Below are 20,796 nucleotides of genomic sequence, written 5' to 3'. Positions count from 1 at the left end.
ATAAAAACCTCTGGTGTTGCGTGGGACTGAATGCAGGGCCGCCATCGGGGGGGGGGGGGTTGTTTAGAGTGACTGTCATCAGGGGGCCCCGAGGAGAAGAATGGGCCCCAAGTAACAGAAAACCCTCCTCCCTTCCCAGGTGCAGGGAACTCACTGTGAACACTGGGCCAGATTATCATTCTATGGGGGGTTGGGGGCCCACAAGATTTGACAGTCAGGGGCCCCAAATTTCCAAATGGCGGCCCTTACTGCATGTGACCTCACCACATTTATCTTTCCTTATAGTCATGACCATGTATAATATTTAGTGTTACATGGGGCTGCATGTACTTTTTATTAAATTAGATCTTATCAGTTACCATTGCGCATAATCTTTAATGTATTATTATTAATCACCATGTGTGACCTTTGTTGTTACATGGGACTGCACGTAACTCCACTTTTTTTATTCAAAGTTATGTTCAATCAATTTTATTTTAAGTTTTCAAAGGTACAAAACAAATTATTTATTGATAGTTGTGACCACGTGTAATGTTTGGCGTTACATGGGACTGCAGGTAACCTCACTGAATTGCCCGCCCAGTTACATGGGGCTGCCGGGTATGAGTACAGATCATGTGACACGCCGGGCTATAGATCAGTGCAGGCGGCGCCCGGTCGCTCTCACTCCCTCTTCTACCTGCAGCCGCCCGGAGCGTGACGTCACCCGACCTCATTATGCAAATCTAGGCTGAGCTCACCCAGCGCTCCACCAATCAGAGCGCAGTGCGCTGCCCACCTGCCAGGAAGAGAATTCCATCATTCCTCACATTCCTGGTGCGGAGCGCGGCGCTGTGTTGGGATCTTCCCCGGAGCCGTCCATTATCAGCCCCGGGGGGGTGCACCCAGGACCTTACACCTCATTACTGCGGCTGGGAGACCCCTTTAAATCAGCCTTGTGATTGGGGAAACCTGTAAACCCCCCGGATTGTTGGTGGATTCCTGCGTAGTGACTGCTCTCCCCTCCCCGGGATCACACACTCCAGCACGTTGGATCATCACAAAGTCGCTGCTCTGGTGAGTTATGTGCACGGTGTGAACTGGGACATAGTGTGTTGGTGTAGCAGTGCATTTCCTGGGAAATGACTTAATGGTGTCTTTTTTTTTTTTCCATCATTTTGATCAATGCTGTGTAATTTTAGCAGTGTGACAGCATTGTACATGTTTCTCTACTGAACTTACATAGTTTGCAACATTGTATTGTGCGTATTATTCCTTATTTATTTCGAAACATCTTGTATCTGTGTTTTTGGACGTGACTGTTAGCTCAGTATTACACTGCATCACACCCTAATAATAGTGAATGTCCCCCACAAGGGTTTCTGTCTTGACTCCATTCACTATAGTATGAGTTCTGCTATAGAATATCCAAAAACTTCCGTGTAGTCCTAGCCCTCTTGGTGGTTGTCATATCCTCTCCCATTATAATCATTGAGCTGCTCATGAAATACAGGGGTGCGCCAGGTTCACCTGCCATTAGCTTCATCTGGGCTGCAGGTGCTCCGTGAAAAGCAGACAATGCCCTGGTCATGGTTCGGCGCTGCTAATCCATTGGTAAAGTGGTCGGTTAGCTAACTCGGGGAAGTGTGCGGTATGTTTTTCACTTATGAGTGCGATTCTAATTAGTGGGACCCCTTGAAGTTGACATTTCGGATAGTCCAAAATGGAAAAATGCAAAAAAATGTTCATTTTTAGAATTTTACAATAATTTGCACTCTGGGATGGTATGTGTGACCTGAGACCAAAAATCGAACCGGTTTGGATGATTATTGCGTCACAGTGTGTCAGGCAGCTATTGCAGTACAACCATGTAATCATTAGATAGGGTAGGTGACCTTAGACCAGTGTAGTCTGAAGTTGACAATCCCTCCTTAAGGTGTGTTTTTTTTTTTTTTTTTTGTTTTTTGCCCCCTACTTCCGCCGATTACCTACTAGATAGGTTGGGTTTAGCTTCACATGTAATTCTTTTAATATACTCATGACCTATGTTCAGTAGTTATATTTTTGGACCCCTATTCAAATGATATATATGGTTATATTGGGTCTGGCGGAGGGTGAGACCCTCTCTTCTAATACCGCCCTTGTGGTGGACTCCCTCTTGTACGGGCAAGTGCTCTTCTAGGATATAATACTCTCTGGGGAGCCCTTTTAAATAGTTTTTCTCCTTGGTCCTATTGATCAGTGGTTCCCATTAGCCGTCATTACATCATGCAGTGATCTCAGGGATATATATAGACTATACATGCAGGGACTGCAGTCACTTCTAGATTATGCAGCATTTACTACTACTACCCGCTAGTCATGTGCCATGCCTCGTGGATGGTGAAGGGCACTACCTGAAGTGGTGGGTGGGAGCTGCTGCCATTGTTCTATTTGTCTAGACTGGAGGTCATCTGGCAAGGAGAGGGTTACTCTACAACCAGGAGTCTGAAGTTAAAGGCTGCCTGAGGTTTTCACATGTCACTGGTGGAGTAGAAAGGGGGGGGAGGTGGCAATCAGCCTCCAGCCTCTCACATTGTGGGGGAGGGCTGCTGCGGTGTCTGCTGCGGCTGCTTCTGCTGGGATCCTTGGCTCTGAATGAAGGAAGTTGGAAAGAAGTTGTTTGTTTTTGTCTGTGCTGCTGTATGTCCTGGTAAGTCCTGGGTGCTTCTTGTCTGTCTCTACATGTAGCAGGGTGAAGCACTGGGGGTCGGCGGCGGGACGTGCACCAGTCAGCGGGGGATCTAAATGTGAACAATGCCTTGAGCAGGATTAAAGAGCATTCCCAGAGTCTACAAAACCTACCCCTGCCTCCTTTACAATATATAAGCACAGTCCACACCACTATCCAGCTATTGATAAAATATCGAGAAGTTCTAATCATGGCGATTGTCATGTCCGTGTATAAGCGACATATTATGCAGCGCAGTACAGTGATTGCACCTCCCTGTTTTCAATGGGGCTCATGACCTAAACTGGAAATAAACCTATCAATCTGTTTTTTGGTAAGTACACATGGTTCGCCTCTACGGGGTGTCCGCAGAGCATTTGACCGGGGGTATTTGTTTGAGGGTTCTTGGATTCTTACGCAAATTGCAGCAGGTCATCCGCCAGTGAGTCCAGTGTGGATAGTTTGGAAACTCTTCTTTGGCTGGGTTAACGCGTTGCATTTACGTAAATGGAATGTAAACACAACGTGTGAATGCAGCCATTTATTAAAGGAATTGGTTTGAATGAAGCAATGGTGGCACGTGTCTGCTACCATGGCGTTCATAGAGACGAATGCAGCAGCGTTGTGTATCTACAACCAACACTTGTGGTGGACACCCTGTTGTCACAATTAGAGGGGTCCCACTTGTCCAATCCCCACTAAATTGGTGCTTATGCTTCATAATGGTGTAAACTATGGATGTGATCTGGTAATGGGGACAGTAGTCTAGTCAAACTGTGCCTCATCATAAATTAGGCGTAAGTGGCGCCCGATAAATGGAGATGCACACGGCAGCCCTAAACACAATACTTTATAATAGATCAGTGACCACAGGCGTTAATATAATGGACTTTGTGACCGTGATCCGTAAAATGTTGAGAATGTCCTAGTCAGAACTCTTTTTAATGGATCACTCGTGGACTTTAGTTCATGAAGATTTGTGAAAAATGAATGCCAAACTAATGCAAATCAGTTTTGAGAAGCATCCGATTCTTGCAACGTTTGCGTGCAGGTGACCTCAGACTATCATAGTTCAGGCTGCCCTCATGCGGACAAGTACAAGGGCTTCTCCAAACTAATATTCTAGGGGTCTTGCCTCCTATAAGGGCTATGTTAGGTAATTGCTATTCATGCAGTTGTATAATAATTCACATGATGTAGACAGACCTCTTTTTTTTTTTTTTTTTTTTTTTTTTTGATAAATCTAAACTTTAAGGATCAGTTATTTAAATTTTTTTCATTCAAATCCTTTCATTTGCATGACTGGGCCTGTGCTCCAAGTGAGCCTGAGGCGTCTACGAGAGAAGAAAGCATTGTGAGCCTATGCAAATAAGCAACGAGCAGCGCATAAAACATGGAAATGCGGTGCCAATGGCAAAAATCCAGAATATATTCTATTCCGGGTCTAACTTTTCTTTCGTCCTCCTGTCAGTGACCTGTCGGGGGTAAAAGTGGAGGTACATTACAAACTAGGCCTCATCCTGACAGAGAAGCCTATGTACCTTGTTGTATCCCTATATCCTCTCTGCTTCTGGTTTCTACAATTTGTTTTGTTAGTACCATAATAACGGTATACACGGCGGCGCCATATGGTGGCATGCAAAGTGTCTACAGCTCCAGAACCGTATACTCTGGCTAGTGCAGTTCAGGCTGTTAATGTGCACAAGGCCTCACGTGTATATATTCATAGTGGATAACAATCTGACCCCCACCAATAACAAGAATTTGGGGTCCTGTTCTCACAAATTGTATGATAAGTGATCAATTAAATCCTATGGGATCATTAAAAACTGCTGAGCGAGTCAATTTTTTATGCTCTAAGGGTGATGCCACACATGGCGTTTTGAAGGCGTTTTTGGCCCGTTTTTAAGCAGTCAGTCAAAAATGCATGAGTTTTTGACCAGTTTGACTTAAGATAATTGGTCAAAACTATCAAAAACTGATGTGTTTTTTTTGACAGACTGCTTAAAAGCGGGCCAAAAATGCATTCAAAACACTGTGTGGCATCACCCTAATATTATTGGCGTGGTAGTGCACATGCTCCACCTGCTGCTTCATTCATTTCGTGAGTTTGTGTCCTCTATCCATATATCCATAACAATTGAATTTGGGTTAACCCCTTTTATTTAAACTCTGGTCACACATTGAGGAGGAATGGGATAACTTATGACCCACTTTCTTGTGATCAGAGGAGGCATGAGTGATGGCACATCCAGCAATTAGACATTTTAGGAACACGCCAAAAGGAGAGCTTCTAAGGATTTTGTATTATGTAGAACATAAAGAAGGCCTCAATTCTGATCTGAAATCGCCTGGATCTTATATTTGTAAAGTGACTTCACATTGTGCTGAGGGAGCTAAAAATCGCAATTGCACTGGGTTGCAGGACTTGCTGTGCCCTCGCCAAGTCACATGCTCTGTGCCATCTGCGTGGAGCTGCTGACATAATATTCCAGGCATGGAGAACACTAGGGAACAGGCAAAAGTTGAAGATAAGTGACTAAAGTTGTAAAATTATTATTTTAGTGTCCAAGACCCCCTGGGCAACTCCCCCCCCCCCCCCCCACACACACACACCAAATGTGCACCTATGTTTTATGGCTTTATCTACCTGGTCCTGTAGTCTGTCTGATAAATACACAATACTCTTAACATTTATCATCCCTCTACCACCTTATTACATGCATATCTTGTACTGGATGCATCACTTTGTGAAACTGGACTGCAAAACACATGGTCCTACTTGCAGACTGCAAGGTTTCGGTGTAAACGCATATGAGGACGGTAGAAAGCCCTCCCTTCTGCGCCTGATTTGTTTCGAAACACAGTTTGGGGGTACATATTAAAGGAAATCTACCATTTGCATTTATGCATTATGAACCAAACATACCTTAAGAATGCTGTAGCTTCACTGATGCATAAACATATCTTGTTTAATCCCTGACCTGAGAGGTTTTGCTCTTATCAATAATAAAATGATAAATTATGATGAGCCTCTGTCCCTCCTGCTGTTGCTCTGGCGCTTCTGCTCTTAACCAAATTATGCACTGCTTCAGAGAATGTTATATTCACTATGTTGTCCCTACCAGGCAGAAGTGATCAATTGCTGCACTATGCTGTGTACGAGTCATCCAGCTCAGATGGATTAGTCCTGTCTGGACTGTTCAGGAAGTTCTGTGAAACACAGCAGACAGTATGTACCCAGCTTTCCCAAGGTCCTGAAATTTATGATTGTTTTTTGAGCAAAACCACTTGGAGCAGGGATTAAATAAAATATGTTTCTGCATCAATGTAGCTACAGCATTCTCAAGGTATGTTTGGTTCACAATACCTAAAAGCAAATGGTAGAAGACTTGTGCATAATACTCAAAACACTGGTTATTACTAAGTAATAACTGTGCCGAATTATATATTCCATATATTTCTGCTATAGTTTCGGCTTTAGTAAATTTACTTCTATTCCTACTTCTTGAAAAAGTCCATGAGATATTCAGTCTCTAAAATACAAGCCAAAAGACGACTGTATTAACAGGACTTAACTCTTCTATGACCTTGGGTCCCTGCTTCCCGTGTTCGTTCCTGGAAATAAGGCTGGAACACACCCATGTAAATAGTGTCTTGGTTTCGTATGAGTGTGTTTGGGCCACAAAACACTGGTGTCAGTACTCCACACACCATAATGATGTACGATGCAAGGAATCCCTGCAAACCCACAAAGCATCAGCATTGTACTGCCCTGTAACTTGTGCAGCATCATACATAACTGTGATACGTGAAATGCAGTCACCACGTGGTCAATGTTTCATGTGAAGCCTGTCACTTTCTATTGTAGGCCCTGCCATCTGGGTAAGGCTCTGCCCAAATTCAGGAAGTAAATATTGGACAATTGTTTCTAATGCAGTTCCCCTGTGTATACATTTAAAACTCTAAAGTATTAGCTTTTGAAAGTATCAAATTCCTAGTAATTTAAAAGAAAAGTCAATATTTGAAAGGTGATACGTGAAGTATTTTAATTAGTTTGCCTGACTTGTTGAACTTTCAGGCTATTTTGCCCTAACCAGTAGTACTCCCCATACAGGGGATGGGATGTGATATTTAAAGTTGTTGGCTACTTTGCACACAAAAAGAACCTGAGGTGATGTGTGGGGGCAGGATATTGGATCATTTACCAGTATGCAGCTATTAAAAGATTTTTTGCTTTGCTTTCTTGATGTAAATGAAAGCCCTCCCGTCTTTTACCTCATCAGATAGACATTACGTGCTGCGTTCACATATTGGGGCGTTCACTGAAAGTGCATTGTCCGATGATAATATACTGTGCCCGATAGCCTCCATGTGTCGCTTCCCTGCTCAGGTTCGCCCGGGTTCACCTTCTTCTTCCTGGTGCATGTAAGTATTTGATTTTGCGAAACAATATGAAAGTTAAATCCGGCACTCGGTCAGAATCAGTCGGATTGTCTGACGGTACGTCCCCCAATTTATGTTGCATGAAAGCCGGCACAGCAGCGCCAAAAACCGATCCTGTCAAAGCCATGCAAATCCCCGAAAAAAGGTGCAAAGTCCGACGAAAGTGTTATCCGTGACCTTAGTAAATAAGCCCCATTGTGTTTAGAAAAACTATTCAAATGCAGTGGGAAGGAGCTACCGATGCACAACACGGATGGGGTTTGACTCAATCGCTGCTGTTTGGTAATGAGCAACACGTGTTTTACATTTATTTGTCGGCAGAACATGTATAGGTGCATCTTGGATACATGGGTAGCACTTCCCTTGAATTGCATCTTTTTAAATGCAGTTTAAAAGCAATTTAGGAGATTTATTAAGTGTCTAGAGCAGAACTATTCTAGTTGTCCATGGCAGCCGATCCGAGCTCAGCTTGTTTTCTCAGCTGTTTAGAAAATGTGATCTGAGCTCTGATTTGGATCTCATAGGCAACCAGAACAGTTTTACCTCAGACACTCCTGATAAATCTCACCAAATGTGTGAATGCGGCCTAAGGCCGGCGCCACACAGGGCGCTTTGTCTGCGCTTGCAAACGCAGGCAAAGTCACGCCCACCGGGGCGGGCCTCGGGCCGCCGGTGTTTTGAGTTAAATTAACGCAAAACACCGGCGGCTCGTTCCCGATCGCAGGCGTTTCCATAGAAACGCCGATGCGATCGGGCCGAGGCCCGCCCCGGTGGGCGCGACTTTGTTTGTGTTTGCAAGCGCAGACAAAGCGCCCTGTGTGGCGCCGGCCTAAGGCTGCATTCACACGCATGTATGGGGGACGTATATATGGCCGATGTATGTCCCCCATACACTTCTATGGGCTCACGGCATGGTATGGGAGCGGTATGGTGCGGCACCGTACTGCTCCGTAGCCCGGGAAAAGTTAGGACATGCCCTATCTTTTCCCGTATTACGCCGCCATGGCCCATATGTTCCTATGGAGAGGGGCGGGGGTGAGCGGTGCTCACCTCCTCCTCCTCTCCCCGCGCTGTGTGCATGTAGCCTAAAGGTGATTAACAAATTAATCAATAAAGTTCATTCCACTGGGACCTCTCGCGGATCCTGAGCGCCACTTTTTGGCTAAACCACTTAATTAATTGGACTTGGTTCACTTTGGTTCCTTAAAGGTTTCGGGTACGGTCACACATTGCTTTTAACGCATGCGTTTAAAAACACATTGCAAAAGCTGAAGAGTGATTTGCACTTGTGTTTACAAAACGCAAGCGTTGATGCATGCGTTATCATCGCGTTAACGCATGTGTTAGCAGCTGTTTAATTAGGCAAATCATCTCTTCAGCTGTTGCAATGAGGTGAACCGTAAGGGTCTGACAGGGTTCCAGTTTTCACTAATGGAGTAACGCATGCTCGTCCTGCCGCACCATTCAGTTGTATGGGAGTGAAGGGAATAGGCATGAACAGTGTTTATCTTTCTCTGACTCCCATAGAGTTCGCCTGTTTTCCAGATTGTGGGGGTCCCCGCCGTCAGACCCTCACTGATTTACCTCAGGATAGGGGGGGGGGGGTAACTTAAAAATTTGGCACCAACCCTATACTGCTGCAGGATACGACACACTTGGGATTGAGATCCTATTATAAAGTTGCACCTTATATCCCATTCTGTGGTGCGCAGTTTTGTTGCAGGGGTGGTTCATTTTACAAATCAGATATGTATATCATCAGGCTGAGCCCCTTTTATCAGTCTTCCTGATGGATCAGAGTAGCTGTCCCTCAGATTCTGGTGCTGACCGTTCACTTCTTAATGAAATTATATAAAACAAGGCTTTTGTCTATTTATTCTAGTCAAATTTGTGTCGTTATTGTATAGTGTTTGGGATCTGACACCAGGACAATCCTGCTTCTCCTCGGAGCCGTCTTGTGAGCTCTTACATTGTTCGCCTCTTGTGGCATTTATGAAATCCTTTACATTTTTCACATTCTCTCTGGAAACAATTTCTGGAAGTTCAGTGACAGCGCTTTCTTCCAGTAAGCGATGAGACGTCTCGTTCTGCGTCAGATGTGGCTCTGGAATGTACCATGTGGGAAGTGAAGCAATAACGGGCTGCCGGGTCCCAGCGCTTTCCTCTGTTTATTATGGAAAAACAAGAGGCGGAGGCTCGTCTGTTGTCTGCACGCTGGAATCCTCGCATAGCTGCATACGTGATCCTGATGGCAATTGTTTTGTGCCTGGCATGTTTTTCTGCAATTACAAATCTACACAGACCGTCCAGTTATTACGTGGAATATGAACTGAATTCCGACATTCTACCTGTCAATATCCGGTTATTTTTGAGAAGTTAAAATGTTGACCTACCCCAAAGTGGCACCTGCAAAACTCAGCTGAAAATTAGTTTCACATTATATTAGCCGGGAACCTTACAAAGTTTAGCAGACATCATAAAAGGGTCCACATTGTGAATCTATGCGACCTAGAGGTGAACATCAGCCAATCATATATAGGTTAGAGTTTAAGTGTCGGTCTTAATCCTCCATCCCCCTGCCCCCACACTGCATACTGGATATACTGTACTTACCGGCTCTGGCCTCTCTGTAAGGGCTCTTTCACACTGGCATTGGTTTTTCACATCCGTGGTTCAGTGATCTTCACGGATGCCTTACTGAGCCATTGTTTTTAATGGGTGTTTTCACATTGGCTTTTCCACTAATCCGTTATCAATAGAAAACCTTTTTTAAACCTGTCCTATTTTTTTTTTTCTCACAGAGGGCAATAGAAGTCTGTGGGTGAACCCAAAAAAATACTGATGTTCATTGTTTTGTGTTTTTTTTTAACTGATGTTGAGGAACCTAGTTTTGTGTTTTCTAACCAATGTTAATCATTCAGTTGGGTTTTTATGCACGATGGCTTTGTAACACACATACCAATGGGAATCTGCTTTAAATCCAGAGGTGTGCTCCACCGTCAGCATGCAATATCCCTGCCAGGTCAGACATGGCTGAGATTTCCAATGGGGTCTCCACCATTTTTCTCTTGGGTTGATATCACTATGGCGCACACTGGTAGTCAAAAGTGATTCGGAGAGTACTTCACAACAAATCTGTTTATTGGTGTCTCGGTAAGGCCCCTTTCACACTTGCGTTTTTCATGCGCGTTTTCTGCGCGTGCTTTTGACGTGCAGAACTTGCATTGCACTCTGACCCATTGTAACCAATGGGTCTTTCCAGACTTGCATTTTTTTTTCACGCACACACGCGCGTTTTTTTGAACGCGTGTTTAAATCTCACGCATCAATTGCCATAGAAAAGATAGAGCTCAGTCCTGAGTCCATTTCACGCGCATTTTCTGTGCGTGAAAAACGCATTGAAATTGCATCAAAAACGCGCCTGAAAAACTGAGACACTGAACAAACTCTGAAAACTGATTGCACTCTGATGCAAAATGTGCGTTTTTCACTGACCAAAAACTGATCACACCCTGATCAGACTCTGATGTGATCTGCAACGCAAGTGTGGAAGGGGCCTAACACTCGGTATCGCTTGCTCTTGGAGAGAGTGCCGTTCGGGTTGTGAAACTAACAAAAACAGAAAACTGGTAGACAAGACATAATAAAGTGTAAAAAGGTCCCTCCGAACGGTAGATGGTGAGGAAGTAAATGATCAAGCACTCTAAATTCTCGATTTTCATGTAAATTAAGCACCTACCAGAGATCTTTCAGTGGCTTATTATCCTTACCCCATTGAAAGTATGTGCATGCCTCGCCAAGCTGGGCCTAGTTCTTACCTCTGCCGCGACTTCCTGTCACACTTTCCATTTTAGGAGAAAGTAACGGAAACTTAAAACGGGAGGTGTTCTGTTCACCTTTCATTCGCCGTAGACTTCAGTGTTATCCAATGGTTATTAATATCATGGGTAAAAGACACGAGCTGATGCACTATTTATTTTCCACTATTTATAACATAATGTTTAACAACCTGATGAAGGCCCAGTAAAAATTCTGTGGAAATACATTACATCTGCAAAGAGTTTGTAAATTCTCTCCGTGTTTGCGTGGGTTTCCTCCGGGTACTCCATTATCCTCCCACACTCCAAAACATACTGCCAGGTTGATTAGATTGTGAGCCCCATTGGGGACAGGGACTGATCTGACAAGCTCTGTGCAGCGCTGCGTAATCTGTGTGCGCTATATAAATAAAGGATGATTATTATATGTGACTTTTAAAAAAAAAAAAAAAAAAAAAGTTGTAGCCCCAATCCCATTTCCAGTTTCTTCTTTATGATGTGAAACGGCCACCAATTCTCGTACTAATGTGAGCCCCCCCCCCCCCCCCTTCATGTTTTCACACTTTCGACTGATCCGGTGCTGATGAAAATGCCACCATCCCTGGTGTCCTTCCTTCTTGTATTGTGTGTCAGGACGTTATTCTCATTAATGAGACTTCTTTAATGATCACTGAATATGTGTTTTGATGTGTAGGAATATCTGTTGTTGTAATAAAGTCCAGCTTGAAGGCACACCGGTTTGGAGTAGTCACGTTATATTCACAGGATTGCTATCTCCATGATGCTTTGAAGATGGCCCCAGGCAATTTTTGTAGTAGAGAGTGAGGGTGCGGCATAGTGTGTGGTGTGTGTGTTTTTTTTTTGTTTTTTTTTTTTATTGCTTCTTCTCTTCATAACTTTTCACATTCTTATATTTCAATAAGACTTTACAATCCGGCCTTAAACGTTGTACAGCAATAAATTGTGTCCATACCATGTACCGGGAAACCCCCAGAAACCTGAAAAACGTATAAATCCTATAAAGTTTTTCTTTGTAAAGTGTGTGTGTGTGTGTGTGTGTGTGTGTGTGTGTGTGTGTGTGTGTGTGTGTGTGTGTGTGTGTTTTGTTTTTTGACCCACAAATCCTACTTGTTATTGTCCCATCACTGATCTTGTAATTTGAGGATGCATTGTCCTCTCCTGAGCTGATTCACTTTCTGTAGGCTACAAAAATCCCCATGTCAAATAATTTGAAATATTTATACATAAATAATCATAAAATATTATAGTGTTAATCTTTTTTTTTTTTTTTTGATTGTTTGGTGCTAGTTTATAATTTTTCTTGAATCCCCCGAGACTAGAGTCACATCCTGGTCAGGCCATGGTCTTGGTGTGCTAGAGTCCTCGGAGAGAAATGGCTGTGCTATATTCACTGGCGTGCTCTCTGTGTGGCACAGCCAGTCACCAGCTCAGTGACACTCGTACCTACCTGGGACAAAACTTTCTTACAAATATGACTCTGGGTAACTTTGATAAAAGGATAGTCTGAGCCGCTGAATAGATTTTATACCGCAGATTGATTCCTAGAATAGGTTTCATTTTCACCTCCTTCTTTGATGCAGATCCTATATCAGTATACTACATGCAGTTCAGTATTCTGAGCAGCTACCCTTAATTGCAAAATGGATGAAAGCTGTGTGTTTTATATGGGTTGGTAAAAAAATAAAGCATTTTTTGTGGGGCAGCACGGTGGCTGAGTGGGTTGCACTTCTGCCTTGCAGCGCTGGAGTCCTTGGGTTCCAATCCCACCCAGGTCAACATCTGGTTGTTCTTTCTGTGTTTGCGTGGGTTTCCTCCAGGTACTCCGCTTTCCTCCCACACTTCAAAACATACTGGTAGGTTGTTTAGATTGTGAGGGGCTGGACAGATTTGCCATGCTTTGTGCAGCGCTGCATAATCTGTAGGCCCTATACAAATAAAGAATTAATATTATTATTGTAGGCAGTGCACCTTTCCATGCCTTGACTGGCATTGCAGCTATGATTTATAAAGCGATGCGGAATTTGACCGCAATATTTAAATAAAGAATTTATTATTATTATTATTATTATTATTATTATTATTATTATCTCTTTTACTAGGAATCTGTGTAAGTCTTGATCCCCTACTCCTCTTCCCATTATAGAATTATTCCAGCCGGGTTGAGGCTATACATAGACTTTGGTCGCTCATGTATATTTTTCCATCTATAGCATCACCTCCTCTCTGATGATCATGGGTCTTCTGTACGCTGTATGCTTTTTATACTACATGGCGGTACGCTGTATGCATTTTATACTACATGGCGGTACGCTGTATGCTTTTTATACTACATGGCGGTACGCTGTATGCTTTTTATACTACATGGCGGTACGCTGTATGCTTTTTATACTACATTAGACTAATGCTTATCTACTGTGCTGCCATTTTTGTTGGATGAGGTGTTGCCTCATCTGACATGACCAAAGTTGGGCTCTCCCTGTTTGTCTCGTATGGTGGTCACCTTCACTTGCCAAACAGTTATGGCCTTCCTGTTCTATATTACCCAAGGTGTATGCCCTCTTGTCTATGCCTGCTTTGTCAGTTCTTTGTACTACTTGTATTGTGATGACCTTTTTGAAATTTTGGGGTTTTTTTCTTTGGTACCATACATGAAGCCAAAAGTACAAAGTAAGAACACAGGGAGCAAAGATGGATGAAAGTTCTACTCTTTGATTTTTACTGTATGAAGTCGTTGGCCTTTATGAATGTGACCGTGAAATGGTTAAGTCCATCTTTCGGTGTCTGCTGCTCTGGTTGACTGAACATAAGAGCTGTTGGTTGGTTTCTGGATGGTTCTTAATCTGGTAACAATACCTGTTCTAGTGCCTCTGTGGTCTGCACAATAGGGTTTAATCCTGCTAGCGCGGCGTCACAGGTACAATTCTTGCTCAGCCAGAAAATAAATGTTCCGCTTGGTAACTTTACACTGAGGCACAGGACGTAATGTGCAGGAAATTATGTAAAGTTATCCAGGATCTAGTGTGGATTCTGCCTTAACCGTGTGTAAGTCTCCTTCGTCAAGGCAAGTTTCTGTCTTGCATAGTAGTCGGTGACCACTTACCCCTAGTATATTTAAAAGGGGGTAAAATGAGTAGCCACCAGTCTCTGCTCCAACCCTGGAGAATGTTCCTTCTAATTAGTGTGCATAGACCGAAGGGAGTACCGTAGCATCCTATCGGGTGCTTTGTAATGCCATGGTTCTCCTGCACCTACGACCGCTGTTGGAGATGTATTTGACCACCCATAGCTTCTACCACTGGTAACAACTCTTTGTATATTTTATATTTTGGACTAGTCAAATGATGTTCGCCGACTCCCCTAGACATTTGCATGCTCTGCTTAGCCAATCGGTACTTATGGGAACGGGAAGGAGTTAAAAGCCACTGCCAGACGACTCTGGCATCAATTTATCTACTCCAACCCCCATATCTATTGCAGAGTATTGAATGTTTCCTAGCATGGTAACATTTTTAGCCCTATTCATTTATTTTATATAAATGAACCCTAAAAATATTTCTTTATCAAAGTAGAACTAATAAAGTTTTTTTTATTTTTCCTTGACTATACATTGAAAATGTTCTTCTTTCCCCATAGGGTCTTCCCAGGAATGGAGACTCCATTAGACGTATTGTCAAGAGCGGCATCACTAGTCCATGCAGATGATGAAAAACGTAAGTAGTCTGGATTGTGTCGTCACAGGGTGGACATGCAATACACAAGTAATGCTGGCATTTATGGAAGGTCCTTGGGGTCCCAGGACTGTATGTGTACCATTTGAGGGAACTTAGTGTGACTTGACGTTGACCTGCTCCCTAGTATGCTGTTAGTAATGTGCTGCTTGTTCAGGTTCTCAAGGCAAGTATGTACGTTCAGCGTCTAGTCGGAGCATGTTACTAACTTTACTGAGTCATGTGTAGAGCGAAAGGTTGTAGAAGGCCCCACTGTAGGTGTCTGCTCCGTACTGGTGGAGATTATCGCATGATGAAATAATCTTATGCCGAAGCTCTGTCTGTACCGTACTTGTGATACTGCTAGATCTCTAATCCAACTGCTAATCATTTATCGCCTCAATTACGTTAATATGTTACTAACTAGTATTCTATTAAATACACTGGCACTTGTCCACCGTATATACAGAAGCCTGATAGATATTTCTGTCTAGTCATTATACAAACTTCTCCAAATGACGGCTGTTGTGCGAGAGGGCTTATGCTAATTTACTGGTAGTTTTATTTTAGTTTTACTTTAGGAGCACTTTCCACCATGTCCAAGTAATTGGATCTCTACTGTCAGATGGGTGGTTCTCGGCTGGAGCAGATGGCTTATTTGGCCATTGCTTAGTGAATCTTCCGCGGAAGGTTTTCACTTGTACTGTCAGATGGGTGGTCATTTCAGATAGCTGAAAATATTGGCAGTGGTTACTTCGGAATGGTGGCAGCTACAGAAATAATTCTGGTGCCAGAATCCTTTGAGCAGAGGTGCAAAACGTTGAGGTTGGTGAAGGTGACTGAAACACTCCTGTGAAGTCATGGTAGCTTATGATGTCATAGTACAGTGGTGGCAAACGTGTGGCACTCGGAGCCCTTTCTGTGGGCACCCAGGCCTTCACCCAACACAGAGTTTGCCAGACAGGACTCAGGGCTTCCTTCAATACAACCCAGGACGTACCAAGCTCAGCGCCATTTTAAAGCAACATCCTTGGCTGCCAGGACTCCAGGAGGAACAAGAAAGTGTGGACAGAGTTTTATTGTTGGAGCTCCTGCTCTGGGATCCCTGATTGTTCCTCTTCAGGGGACCCTGAGTCCAAATTCTCCATAGTCTTTCTAGTGTATTGGTGAACTCTGGACACCAATACGATTGAAACCTGTGATGCAGCTGGGATCAATAAAGTTACTGCTTAAATTGTCGTGTTGGCACTTTGCAACATATAAGTGGGTTTTGGTTGTAATTTGGGGACTCTATCTCCAAAGGGTTCCCCATCACTGTCCTAGTAGCTTACCTCGGTGATGCACAATTGTGATGTCTCGCCCTGTTACCAGTCTGAAACTCACTTGTAATGTCACAACTAGTTATGAGAGTAAGGTCAACCTATTACTCTAAGACCCATACCTCCTGTTGCATTAGCTGATTTAACATCAAATAAAATACTGCTTAGAAGATCTTAGTAGCTTGGCTAGAAGATGCCAAAAAATACAATCTCTGTATATGAACAGTTCATGGGTTTCCTGGTTTCTAACGTCCTTCCAGAATTAGTCCAGCTCTTTCATTACTTCCCAGAAGAGACTTTCCATAAAGCCAGTTTACCAGAATCTGAAGAATCTGTCCCCATGATAATGAGTGTGACTCCTATATAAATACAATGGTTAAGAAGTTCATTGCCAGGGGTTACCCCGTGTATAACTGGACAGAAGTTGGCATCGGAGTAAGTGCGTAATCTTGTGAGGTCTTGGAATCTATTACCAGTCAGGGGGGCAACAAAAGTGGCAACTACAGACTTTTTACTTCCTACGATTAGAGAATTGTGAATCGGGTCTGCAGCAATATATTCCAGGAAAATGGCTGGTTAGTACCTTGGCTTTCAACTGAGATTTCTGAGCAGCTGACCCAGTGTTAAAGGGAACGTCTCAGGAGAAAGTTGCCTAATAAACCACTACCAGTATGTAGTAAAGAAGCAAAATACCTTCCATATTATGTACTATACAGTTGAAACCAGAAGTTTACATACACAATATAAAAAGACACACAAGCCTAATATTCTCACTGACATGAAATCCGATTCAACCTTTCCTGTTTTAGGTCAATTAAGATCGCCAAAATTATTTATATATGCCAAATGACAGAATAAGAATTTTAAGAAATTTGAAGTCAAAAGTTTACAAATGGTAAGATTACTTTGCCTTTAACCGCATAGCTTAAAAGACTTACCTGTACGTCTTGTTGCGTAGGGAGGGGGCGGTTATGAAGAGGGCTCACGGCCTGAGCCCTCTTCATACTCGTTGTACACACGATCGCCAGCAATGTACCATCTTTTAAAATTTTTTTAAAAAACGCGCTACACACAGACACAAGGTTCATGCATATTTATATTTCCCAAGGCCGTTAACTAGTTTTGTTTAAACAATCCAACGTCTGGTGTCAATTTTCTATTTTTCACAGCTGCACCTATGTCAATACCTCCTGAGCTTTCTGGTGACTTGTTTGTTCAGTCTGTTGTTTGCGCACCTTCTCCATCACTCATTTCTGTACACAGACGCTAGGTATGCTGCCGTCGCTCTGGGACTAGTACTACTTATTGACCTTTACTACCATTTGCACACCCCTATACCCAAATTCCTTGGCTGTCAAGGTGTTGCCTTCATTATTATTATTATTTTTTTTAATGACCAGTTTTTCCTTTTTTAGGGGGTGGGGGGGAGGGCCTATGGCACAATGAGAGATCCTTGAGGGTTGTCAGTTTAAAATAATACCCTAGCCTTTATACCCTAGCCCAGTGGTGGCGAACCTATGGCACGGGTGCCAGAGGTGGCACTCAGAGCCATTTCTGTGGGCACTCAGGTTATCACCCCAGGACAGAGTTCGCCAGACAGAAACAAATCCATTAAATCTTCCTGCAGTCCCAAGCAACTTTAGAGATGCTGCTCTCAGCGCTATTTTTAAGCGACAATTCATTGGCTGTTTGGTACTGCGGGAAAAGGGCTGCATTATCTTTTTGAGGTCCCCCTGCTGGACCCTTCATTCTTTCTCTACAGAGAGACCCTGATGAGAAGCTACAACAAGAGTCTGAATTTGTACTCTATCTTTCAACTGTATTGGTTGCCTCAGGCAGCCAATACGATTGAAAGATGTGGAAGAACAGGTAGCAATACGTTACTGCTTAAAATGCCATTTTGGCACTTTGCGGTAAATAAGCGGATTTTGGTTGTAGCTTGGGCACTCGGTCTCTAAAAGGTTCGCCATCACTGCCTAGTGTGTGTAAATTTATGCAAAAATCTGCATTTAATAATTTTAATCCAAATATAACTGCAGGTTCCACAGAGGATTTCTTGCCTCCCATTAAGCGAGGAAAGAAGATGCACTGCGATTCCACGCCATCAATGTGCATCCACGGATCATATCTTACATTTTTACCTTTGTATGCCAAAGTTTTATGCCCCCCCCCCCCCTAGTTTTTAATTCACATTTGCATTAGGAAATTTTATGATATTTTTGGATTTTTATTTCAAAAACCTTTTCTGGCAGCTTCCTGTTATGAAAGTTGTAGTTAAAAAATGTATATTTTTGTCACTGTGTTGACAAACAAGGTATACTTGGCCACTGTTTTACCACCAAATACCCAAAACCTCACATAAAAACATTGTATACAGTTAATTGGAAACTCTACCCTGTCTAAAATAAGGGATAGATTCATGTTTAACAAAAGCTGATCATTCGGATCACCATTTTGGTAAAAAAAAAAAAAAAAAAAAAAAAATAGGACTAATCCACCAACTATTCTGCATGGACAATCTCGCATCCACCCCACCCCCCCCAAACTCCCACCCACTGTTGTCGTCTCACCAATCGGGAATCAGGAATTCTGAGTCAAATTATTTGCTACCTGCCTGATTCCTGCCATGTTTCTCCTGAGGTATTAAACATTGGAAATGTTCTTATTCCTTTTAGTTCTAGCTGCCGTCCCTCAATTCATTTTGCGTCCCAATCCAGTGAGGAATTTGACTCTCCTCGCAACGTGTCTACTGTGTTTCATAGTTTATATGGTTGAAAAAAGACACTTGTCCATCAAGTTCAATCAAGGAAGGGAAGGGATTTGATGAGGAAGGGATTTCGGGGAAACAATTCTTGAAGCTCTCTGCTGTCCCTGCTGTGACCAGCGCTTGAGGCAGGCTATTCCACAGATTGACAGTTCTCATAGTAAAAAATCCCTGTCACCTCTGGTGATCAAACCTTGTTTTCTCCAAACAGAGACAGTGCCCCCTCGTCTTTTGATTTGCTTTAATCTGAAACCATTTACCACCATATTTTTTTTGTATGGACCATTCATATAAATCAATCATGTCCCCTCGTAGTTGTCTCTTTTCCAGACTAAATAAATCTAGTTTTCTTTAATCTTTCATCATAACTAAGACCCTCCATACCCCTTATCATTGGTGTCAATGCTGCTATCCCGGGATGCGCTACATCACCTCTATTATCTCTCCCCTCTACTCACTGTCTCTATGGACATACTGCGCCTGAGAAAGGTCTAGTTTGGATCGAAACGTGACATTCTCTCTCTACGATTGGTCACCTGCAATAATAAAACATGACTGGAGTCTTGTAAAATTCTAATTTGTCAGGGGCCTTAATTGTTATTAAATGGTGTTGATCTGTGTGTGGAAGCTGATTTTTAACTCCTGTAGACTTGTCATTTTGGGCAATTTCTGTACCTTCTTGTGTGTTATCTCAATAAAAGGGGTCTCCCCTAGTGTCGGATGTCCTGGTCTCTCTGGCTGTGGTTATTGGGCCGCATTGTGTAAATGTCTGGTTCCCAGCATTTGTATGCCGAGCACTGATCACACTGGTCTGTTTAGTAGCGGTGATTGCACCCACTGCTCTTATTTACTCGGGGCGGGTCCCTTCTGCTTTGACAACAGTTCACACCAACAGACTGCGCTGTAGCCCAAGGTGCTGCCTGTCTTCAATAGGATAAGGTGGGGCTGAAAACGTAGGGTGGCCTCTGGTGACATTTGCGTTAATGGTTGATGTCAGGGCTGACCTGATCCTTACTGGGAATTATTATTCCACATATATTTTATTGTTAACCTATTCAGCGCCACTCCCCTTCAAGCTGTGCTCTGTAGTAGAGCACTTGAATATGATGGCCCTATATAAAGTTTTATCCCATCCTAGAATTCCTTAAACCATGAATTATTGAACTCGAATTATTCGTCAGGAAATGTGCACAAATTACCTGCAATATCCATAAGTGTCAGTGTCTATTTTGTAAATGGGGTCCATGCTACACAGAAGGCTTCAGTAGTAGCTGTTGGAGAAAAATGGGGGAAAATAGTAACATATTTTTAGAAGTTCCTCTTAGAATTATTGAACAGAAGTTCCTCTTAGAAACCCTGTAGTAATTCGGAACCCCCGCTGTAACCGTTTCAAAGTGATGATCTGCTAAGGAGTATTTTAAGGGATTCCATAGTTACACAGGATATTCTAAGAATGTTGCTGGACTCACACAGTTGTAGTCTTGGATCTCTGTGTTCAAACTGCTCCCCAGCCACCCCCCTCTGCTGTAATCTAATCAGAAGCTTGTTATGGCTCTTTCTCAGAATACCGAGGGTCTATGGAGCAGTTTAATAAAGAGCTCTAACACAGGAGTCCACCAAGTCCAGCTACAATCCTGGAATGTAAATGACTTTTCAGTCCTACTGCTTCTACTTTTGACACGTTAAAGGGATTTCTCTGTTCTAGAGTTTTTTCTTTTCTACTTTATTTCGATTCCTTATGACTTTTAAGCCAGTTGTTTACTATTGGTGAAGAACACTCAGGAATATTCAACAGGTTGGTCTTGTTCTGAGCGGAGGGTTTGTTACAGTTTGTATCCAGTCTAGGATTTTTTGCTTAGTGTTACACTTCTGGGTATATAGTAAAAATTGAAGCAGTACAGTTCGGGCTATACAGTATAGCACCGGCCTTCTGTGATAGCTCCATAAATGTGATCGAGCTCCATAAAATGTTATCGTTCTCTGGCCTTTTATTTCCCATTGACGCTTTCCTATTGTTGTGTGGCTAATCTAC

At 42.9% G+C, this 20,796-nt stretch overlaps 1 protein-coding gene and 1 non-coding gene across 3 annotated transcripts in view; both read left to right on the top strand.

The window, feature by feature from the left end:
* The first annotated feature begins 716 nt into the window (after positions 1–716).
* Positions 717–20,796, top strand: part of VGLL4 (vestigial like family member 4) — a 59,651-nt gene continuing 39,571 nt past the window's right edge. The window contains exons 1-2 of one of the 2 annotated variants that reach the window (XM_072128697.1): positions 717–1,056; positions 14,608–14,684. In XM_072128697.1, coding sequence (XP_071984798.1) covers positions 14,621–14,684 — 64 coding nt within the window. In that variant the 5' untranslated portion in view covers positions 717–1,056; positions 14,608–14,620. Of the gene's footprint in view, positions 1,057–2,577; positions 2,672–14,607; positions 14,685–20,796 lie in introns of those variants that run through there. The other variant, XM_072128695.1, reaches the window with a different exon arrangement.
* Positions 12,283–12,413, top strand: LOC140105314 (small nucleolar RNA SNORA3/SNORA45 family). The gene has a single exon (XR_011850551.1). It is a non-coding gene; the product is annotated as a small nucleolar RNA SNORA3/SNORA45 family (small nucleolar RNA).

This window comes from Engystomops pustulosus, chromosome 10, assembly GCF_040894005.1.
Source record: "Engystomops pustulosus chromosome 10, aEngPut4.maternal, whole genome shotgun sequence".
Taxonomy (NCBI): domain Eukaryota; kingdom Metazoa; phylum Chordata; class Amphibia; order Anura; family Leptodactylidae; genus Engystomops; species Engystomops pustulosus.
Note: the sequence above shows the minus strand (reverse complement) of the source record. Positions and strands in the feature narration are given on the sequence as shown.